This window comes from Pecten maximus, chromosome 3 (genome assembly GCF_902652985.1).
Source record: "Pecten maximus chromosome 3, xPecMax1.1, whole genome shotgun sequence".
NCBI lineage: Eukaryota > Metazoa > Mollusca > Bivalvia > Pectinida > Pectinidae > Pecten > Pecten maximus.
The window spans coordinates 39,492,690-39,501,660 of record NC_047017.1 but is presented as its reverse complement, the minus strand read 5'-3'; the positions used below and the strand labels follow the sequence as shown (position 1 = coordinate 39,501,660).

Genomic DNA, 8,971 nt, shown 5'->3' with positions numbered 1-8,971 from the left:
TATGAAAACCTGATATTTTAATGTTTTAACATGTGTTTATTCCCCAGCATTATTTACAAACTGAAACACAGGAAGATCAGCAAGCCTTTCTTATACACACATATTTACCGTAGTTACACATAAAGCTAATCAAGTGTATAAAAAGAACACTTTTTGTCTTCAGTAAAGTAAAATGCTAGATCATTGATTGCACATCTTAGATTTCGTTCGTATACATCAGCAATGTGGTAACAAATGATGAAAGCGTCTACTAATTCCAGAGTGTAATGATGTATCTTCAGGCATGCAACGTCTGCACAAGGAGCTACACAATTCTATGACACTAGGCCTATGATACTGAGAAAGGTGACTGTTTAGTAGAGTGTTTGCTGGATATGTTCATAGCCGACACGTAACAAGTATTGGAAATTCCTATCGTCTTGAAGTAGTCCGAGGTCCTCGCATCTTAGTAATAACTCAATTTGTGGCAGATATTCTTGTAAATCTGTACCTGAAAAATAAAGGATAAATGAAGATATAGAGATGGATAATTAAATGAAATCTCTTTGAACCACTCTCAAACAAGAGTCCAATGAAGCCTTCCATCAATCACATGGCTATTTCCCTGATTATGACAAAGCATTCTAAATTATGTTACAAATACGTTTCCCATTTTAGGATCTGTATTACGTTAAGAACTTTCCTTTAACTAACATCTACCTAGTTTCTGATTCCAATGAAGATTTAAAGTAAATCAGGTTGAAAAGCTCTTTGGACCAGGTGATGATTTTATATCCCAGATAAAAATGACATATGGCTGAACAGCAATGCTGTGTTTAATTCTTACCCTCATTATATGCAAGAGTGGCTACTTTGAAAAAGACAGTATCCTTGACTGTCTCTATGGGTTCTCCTGATTGGTCGACTGCCCAACTACAGAACAGAAAGTGTCAAATCATTACAGATCATATCATCTACATCCGTACATCAGAGATTCAAGAGAGTTTGATATATTACTGAGATCTTTAACTTTGATATACACTGTTGTCATTTGGCCTCTACAAGTAACTTTATCTATAAATTGATCATAAGAATAAAGTTATTACACAAAATGGTAATATTATTAATATAACTTTTAATGTTAGAACTAACGTATATATACATTTATAGTATGAAGATCATGGGATGTTTCAAGATGCCTTCTCTCTCTCTCGATGTGACTTGTATATAGGCGAATCAAAACAATTACATGTCTATTGCAAACTAAATCAAGGGAACACTGTCTAAATCATCACATACTGTGTGTTGCATTCATAGCAAAGAATGGAGATGTCACTCTATCAATATTTACATTTGGATGGCAAAGCCATGATATAAACAAACTAAACAAATTTGCAGTCTATGAGAGTATAACTGACACCCAAAGCGTGACACCATTCTATGCATAACTGACACCCAAATCATGCATTCGGGTGTTATTCATACGCGACCGGATCCCCCGGAACTACTTGCAACCAATGTAAACAAATGGCATCTTATCATTGCTCATCATTCTATCAGATAGAGTACGAGACCAGAAAACAAATCTTAAAATGTAAAACGAAAATAAAGGTAAGAATGGTTAACAATCACGAAAATGGAAATAAAACAAGATTTAATAAACACATATGTTGACAGATATTTGTTCCGGGGCCAGAGTGGAAAATCATTACACACCACATTGTTTTCGCGCCACCGCCATCCAGTGTTTTAATGACAAAAATTTTGAAACCCGACTCATCATGTTTATGTCAAATCATAAGAACGAGGCTTCTCTCCGGTCGTACAATAGAACAGTTTCTTCTTCACATAAGAAAGCATCAAGTGGTGCATTATCGTGTCTAACGCATCCTAAACTTGAAACAGCCATGGTACCCGTCACAAGCAACGTTGTCGCTGAAGCTCGTCGAACTCCCTCGGCCACTGTCACTTCTCTCATTGGTCGTATCCCTGACACCTGTGCTGTTGTAGCTACTATAAACTGTAATCATGTTTCCATGCAATCAAAGAACATGTTTACATCTGTTTTTTTGGCGAATTCCACTTTCTCCCACTGCACATTCAACTTTCATAGCTAAACTCTGTCAATGCTGTCAGCCGTTGCGTGCGCGTGGTGACGGGTGAAATTTCCATCCGCATAATTGTTCCGGATGGTAATTTTTTTTTTTAAAAATCCGAAATCGTTAACAAACTGAATAAGTCATCCGTATATTCTGAAATACTGACTACCAATATCATTGATATTGTTATTAAAATATCTGATGTTTTCAGTATTTTTTTAATTATTTCCACGCACTAATTTTTTAATTTTTTTTGCCAATCAGCACGTGAATCACAATAGGCTGTTCAATTTGTTGACCTCTGACAATGGAAACGTCGGTAAAAGTCAGATTTCAAATTATAATGAAAATTAAAGTTGAAATCGAAAAGAAACTAATATAGAGAACGTAAATATAAGCATTAAACTGTCTTTTTATGGATTATATGGTCTATATAGATGCCAGAGCTTTGCAGACAATCATTTCATAATGCGCTAGCGTGCATTATGAAGATTGTCTGCAAAGCTCTGGCATCTATATAGACCATATAATCCATAACAAGAGGCCCAAGGGCCTTAACGGTCATCTGACTCTAAATTAAAGAACATTATACTATTGTAGTATGTATTCTCTGTAGCAGGTATAGTGGCACTGTTGGCCATGATGGCCATTTTGGAATTTGGATAAACACGAAAAATAGCACTTGATCAAGACTATCTCAGGATCATTTCTGGTAAGTAAGAGCTGAATCCCACTGGTGGAATTTGAAAAAAAGTTTGAAATAGGTGTTGTTCAGGAAAACCATGATTGCGCAATCATGTTACAAAATTGGCTGCCGTGGCAGAGGCAAAAAAATAACAACACTTTGTTGGCTCTGCTTCCTTAACATCCTCACCAATTTCAAGCTCAATCGCACCAGTGGAACTGGAGAAGAAGTTTAAAATGTGTTTTTCAAGATGGTTGCCATGGCGGCCATCTTGGATTACTGACTGACCTGAAAAATAACAACACTTGGTCAGGACCATCTCAGGATCATTTTTGGTAAGTAAGAACTGAATCCCATCGGCGGAATTTGAGAAGAAGTTTCAAATAGGTGTTGTTCAGAAGAACCATGATTGCGCAATCATGTTACAAAATGGCCGACATGGCTGCCATGTCAGTTTTTACAAAGCCAAAAAATAACAACACTTTGTTGACTCTCCCTCCTTAACATCCTCACCAACTTCCAGCTCAATCGCACCAGTGGAACTGGAGAAGAAGTTTAAAATGTGTTTTTCAAGATGGTTGCCATGGTGGCCATCTTGAATATCTGACCGACCTGAAAAATAACAACACTTGGTCGGGATCATCTCAGGATCATTTCAGGCAAGTTTCAGCTCAATAGCACTGGTGGAACTTGAGAAGAAGTTTCAAATGTGTTTTCAAAATGGCGGCTGTGGCGGCCATCTTGGATTTCAGACTGACCCAAAAAATAACAACACTTGGTCGGGACCATCCCAGCATCATTTCAGGCAAGTTTCAGCTCAATCCCACTGGTGGAACTTGAGAAGAAGTTTGAAATGTGAAAAGTTTACGCACGGCGCACGGCGAACGGCGGACGGCGCACGACGACGGACGAAACATGATGACTATAGGTCATCCTGACCCTTCGGGTCAGACGACCTAAAAAGACAGTTTAATGCTTAATTATACCATTAAATCAAACAGAAATACTATATGCTATTGAACTCTTCTAATTTAAAGGTAACAAGAGGCCCATGGGCCTTAACGGTCACCTGAGATTTGAAATATTTCAGTTAATTTAATTGACCCTTTTGAGCCCACCCATCAGCCCCTAGGGGTCAGTCAGGGCCAACAGGTGTATACCATTAAGCTGTCATCCAATGCTGATAATGTTAACAAAGTTGGAATGAATTCCGATAGAAATCAAACAAATAATAGTCAAAAATGTGATTTCCCTATATAAACTATAGTAAAATCTACCCCCTCCCCAGGGGCAAACTTGTGACCCCAGGGTCATGACGTTCATTACATTAGTAAAGCATTATAAGACCCTTCCACCTATGAAGAGTATTTGATTCTGTCTTAACTGGGTCTTGAGAAGAAGATCTGTGAAATTTTAGTCTATTTGACCCTTTTTAGCCCCGCCCATCAGCCCCTGGGGGTCAGTCAGGGCCAACATGTGCATACCATCAAACTGCCATCGAAAGCTGATAATATTAACCAAATTAGAATGAATTCCAATAGAAATCCAATAAATAATAGTCAAAAATGTGATTTCCCTATATAAACTATAGTAAAGTTTACCCCCTCCCCAGGGGCAAACCCGAGACCCCAGGGTCAGGAAATTCACAATTTTGGTAAAGCACATTAAGACCCTTCCATCTATGAAGAGTGTTTGATTCCACTATGTCTGAGAGTAGAGAAGTAGATTTTTGAAGTTTTAGTCAATTTGACCCTTTTTAGCCCCGCCCATCAGCCCCTGGGGTCAGTCAGGGCCAACATGTGTATACCATCAAACTACCATCACAAGCTGATAATGTTAACCAAATTAGAATGAATTCCAATAAAAATCCAACAAATAATAGCCAAAAATATGATTTCCCAATATAAACTATAGTAAAGTTTACCCCCTTCCCAGGGGCAAACGTGAGACCCCAGGGTCAGGAAATTCACAATTTTGGAAAAGCACCTTAAGACCCTTCCATCTATGAAGAGTGTTTGATTCCACCATATCTGAGAGTAGAGAAGAAGATTTTTGAAGTTTTTGTTAGTTTGACCCTTTTTAGCCCCGCCCATTAGCCCCTGGGGGTCAGTCAGGGCCAACATGTGCATACCATCAATCTGTTATCCCATACTGATAATGTTAACCAAGTAAGAATGAATTCCAATAGAAATCCAACAAATTATAGTCAAAAATGTGATTTCCCTATATAAACTATAGTAAATTTACCCCCACCCCAGGGGCAAACCTGAGACCCCTGGGTCATGAAATTCACAATTTTGGTAGAGCACCTTAAGACCCTTCCATCTATGAAGAGTGTTTGATTCCACTATATCTGAGAGTAGAGAAGAAGATTTTTGAAGTTTTAGTCAATTTGAACCTTTTAGCCCCGCCCCTCAGGCCCCTTGGGGGTGGGGACCATATAATTCACAATTTCGGTTGACCTTTAGCCATAGAAGCTTCCTGCCAAATTTCATTGAATTTGGTTCAGGGGTTTTGGGAGAAGAAGTTGAAAATGTAAATTGTTTACGGACGCACGACGGACGACGCACGACGACGGACAAAAGGGGATTAGAATAGGTCACTTGAGACTTTGTCTCAGGTGACCTAAAAATGTCACTTCAGCTATTGTCATACCTGTTCCTTAGAATAGCCTTGGCCCATATCTGATATCTCAATGCTTCCACGTCAATGTTGGGATCAGTCTACAAAAAGAATACATGAATGCATTCATTTAGATAGATACAAATGGATTAGTTTAACAAATAATATTCATGAAAGTTGCAGTCTGTTTAGAAGTGACATCTAAAGGTAGAAGCTAGCATTGTAAATAAGGGAGCTGAACCGAGCAATTCATTATTGTTTGCTAATACACTAAAATTTGATTTTGCTAAAATAACCACATTTTCAGTATTGCATTTTAGAAGTCCCATTTAAAAGTAGAAACAAGGTACTGTAAACATTACAAACTCCCACAGCAGTTAAAAGAGACAGATTTATAATAGAATTGTCGCCAGGATGGCTGACTAATACCCTCGCAATCCACATGAGTCGATGGACAACTGGATCTGTTATTTAGAGGCTAACTAAGACACCCAGTAACTATGGCAACAAAATGTTTTTGAATTTAATCAGCTGCATGCACATCTACATATGTTCCCTAACATTCCAGTGAAGTTTAGGAAGAGTTGTCCGGACAAGAAAAACCTGGTGAGAGCAACCACTAACCATGGCAACCAAAATTTTCGAAATCAAACAGCTGCATGTTCATCTACACATGATCCTCTATATTTGTGTGAAGTTCCATTGGAATTGGCCCACTAGTTTTAGGAGTTGTCTGGATACTTTTTTTTTATCAGAAAACCTTTTTACAGTGACCAGTTACAATAGCAACCATAACGTTGAGAAAAAAAGTTGCATGTACATCTACACATGATCCTTTATATCCGTGTGAAGTTTGACAATATGTGTCTTAAGACAGACAGACAGACATGCGGATGGAACAAGGCATTCTAAACTTTACAAAGGTGACAGATTTATATAAACAAATACAAGGCCTCATAAAAGATACAAAAAACGTCTTGTTAAAGGACCAGAGGTATTGGAGTGGACAGAAAATTTAGCACTGGGTAGCATGAGAGATTTCCCTACCTCATCAACAAGAACAAATTCCCTTACATGTGAAGTTTTGAAATTCATGAGAAAGTTATATTAATAGTCCACAGGCAATCCTGTATGTGTTCATTGACACACACAGTATATCAGGTAACACAATTCTCTCACCAACTTATGAGGAAGTAACAAATCTGTTCTGTAATATTGAACATCTGTTTATGCTGCCAAGGGCTCCATAAACTGTGATTTGGAAAATGTTTAGTGGATTTCTTCCAAGTATATATAGCCATCTATCTACCTGAATGGTTATACAAAATGTACATTCAACGAAGAGTTATTACATGAATTTAACAAAGTGTAGTCTTTTCTGTACTCACTCTGTCTATGTACTGTAAAAGGTCTAACGCTTTCTTAAAATTCAGTTCTTGGTCCTCGGACGACATATCACTAACATACAGCTGCAATAAGAATGAAAGAACACCAGATGAGAAACAGTTCATGCTTTGTAGTATATAGCTAGTGTTTCAACATCAAGTTTCTGAGCTGTTGTCATTTTTTTTTCATGTATCTTTTGGTTACATTCCATTATATGCAAGAACACTTTTAAAAATGGAAAATAAAGGTCAGAGATTTCAATTGATGGTGTAGAACATTTTGTAGATGACAAATGATGTTATTCAATCCAATTGACTATATTCCATCATTTTTGTCAATAAAATTTGTTGAAATGAAATTTGTAGATGACCTCGCATGTAACCTCTAAGGACTAGGAAATAAATCATAAAAGAAGTGGAACTAAAATCTGTCAACTTAATGCTACAGGCAAATTACATGGAACACATTTGATATTGAGGTGGTCGGAGATGGGGCAGTGAAACATTAGATTATTACAGGACACCTTGGAAACAAATACCTCCAACATTGGGGAGGAATGAGAGGAATTTCATAATTAAGAGTACTATAAAAGGATATCTATACAAAACCTCCCACCTCTACCAGCTGTTCTGGAGAAAGGACTCCCATGTCTTCTGGGTCCAGGCCTCTCTGCTGCAACCAACCAAAATTCACAAATCATTATCTACATTATGAAAATATATTCATGAGAAAATACAACATTTTAACTGTTTTAATATATATATATAAATCAAACTAATGTTATCTTACGTGTAGTACATGGACTGGTAGTTGCTCCTGGTGTGTTATCAGGTCAAGTTCTTCATTTATGCCTGTAGATTTTAAATGGATAAAGTTAGCCACAGCCAATCTAATTTGTACCATCACAGAGAAGTGAAGTAAGTTGATTTTTAATTATACACTAATTCACTAACCAGATCAATTTCCTAATGTCCTCTTCTATGTAACATTAAATCCAGGCCAGTGAAATGAACATCTTAATACTTCAAAACATTTTTTTCTACTTTATGAATTTATAGTCATAAATAATGAGTAATTAGATCATTCACATTAAAATGAAAATACATATCTCCATTTGGATGTGATCTCCTAGCAGTGGCAATGTATGTAGTTGTTATATTCAGTAGTATCCAACTGTTACCATTTATGATAAAACATTTTGTAGTAAATCATTAATAAGATAGCTTAATGCTTCACATTCATAGCTCATTTCCCAAAATAAATGGAATCATACATACAGTGGAACTTCGTTAACTCGAAGTTGACGGGACCACGAAAAAACTTCGAGTTATCCGAGTGTTCGAATTAAGCGAGTTATCGTTTTTGGTGAAAAGTTTGGTCAATATTTGTCAACATTATATAATCATTATAACTTCGCTCTGTCGCTCATCAGTTTAGTGTGAAGACTGGTCAATACATGTAAATATATATGTAATGTTTCGTTATGTCACTTGTAATTTGGTGTAGTTTTGCCGATATACAGTCACGATGAAGTTTCTTTCCCTTAGTCACTTCAATAACGATCTGATGTGCAAGTCATGTTTGCAAAAGGTAAACGATAAAACGGAATTCGACAAAATAACAAGTTATTAATGTCAAAACAAATAACCGTTTAAGTTTAACACAGATTGCATACAAAACGTAACAGAACCATTACCTTTTATTGGACATACATTGTATATAAAATACTGTTTGATCGGCGTACTTACTTTTTATTGATAACCACGCCATTTCCATGTGTATTAGCACCGGAAGTTGGGCTGCGAATGTGCGTATAAAATGTTACTGTAACTGAGTTGGCGTTTTATCCGATTTAATAGACAGTACTGACCGTTACAGTTGTACTCTGAACACCTCGGCAGTAATTACGCTATTGTTTCAGCAGTTTAAAGATTTAATAGGCGCCGGTGACTGTGTCATTTCTACACCTGTAAAAACATCAGCCGGGTAGATCTACCGGTGTGTCAGAGATTAGTTCCGCTTGAGCGAACGGGTAGATGAGTTGTTGACTATCGTGTGTACTGATATCGGCGACCGCCTTGGGAAATTACCTGATGTAAGTAAAGCAGTACTTTTTATCACCAAGACTTGTTGTTATACGATTCAACCGACAATTTCTTTTATGAATTTATGAAACACTTATAATAGCATGTAGGTTAGT

The 8,971-nt window shown here is 37.0% G+C and overlaps 1 protein-coding gene across 1 annotated transcript in view; it reads right to left on the bottom strand.

Annotated features, from left to right (window-relative positions):
- The window catches only part of LOC117324138 (nuclear pore complex protein Nup133-like), a 32,054-nt gene continuing 23,083 nt past the window's right edge, over positions 1-8,971 (bottom strand). The window contains exons 29-34 of the mRNA XM_033879808.1: positions 7,561-7,622; positions 7,387-7,443; positions 6,774-6,854; positions 5,419-5,486; positions 827-912; positions 1-490 (exon numbers count right to left, since the gene is read on the bottom strand). Coding sequence (XP_033735699.1) covers positions 354-490; positions 827-912; positions 5,419-5,486; positions 6,774-6,854; positions 7,387-7,443; positions 7,561-7,622 — 491 coding nt within the window. The 3' untranslated portion in view covers positions 1-353. The remainder of the gene's footprint in view (positions 491-826; positions 913-5,418; positions 5,487-6,773; positions 6,855-7,386; positions 7,444-7,560; positions 7,623-8,971) is intronic.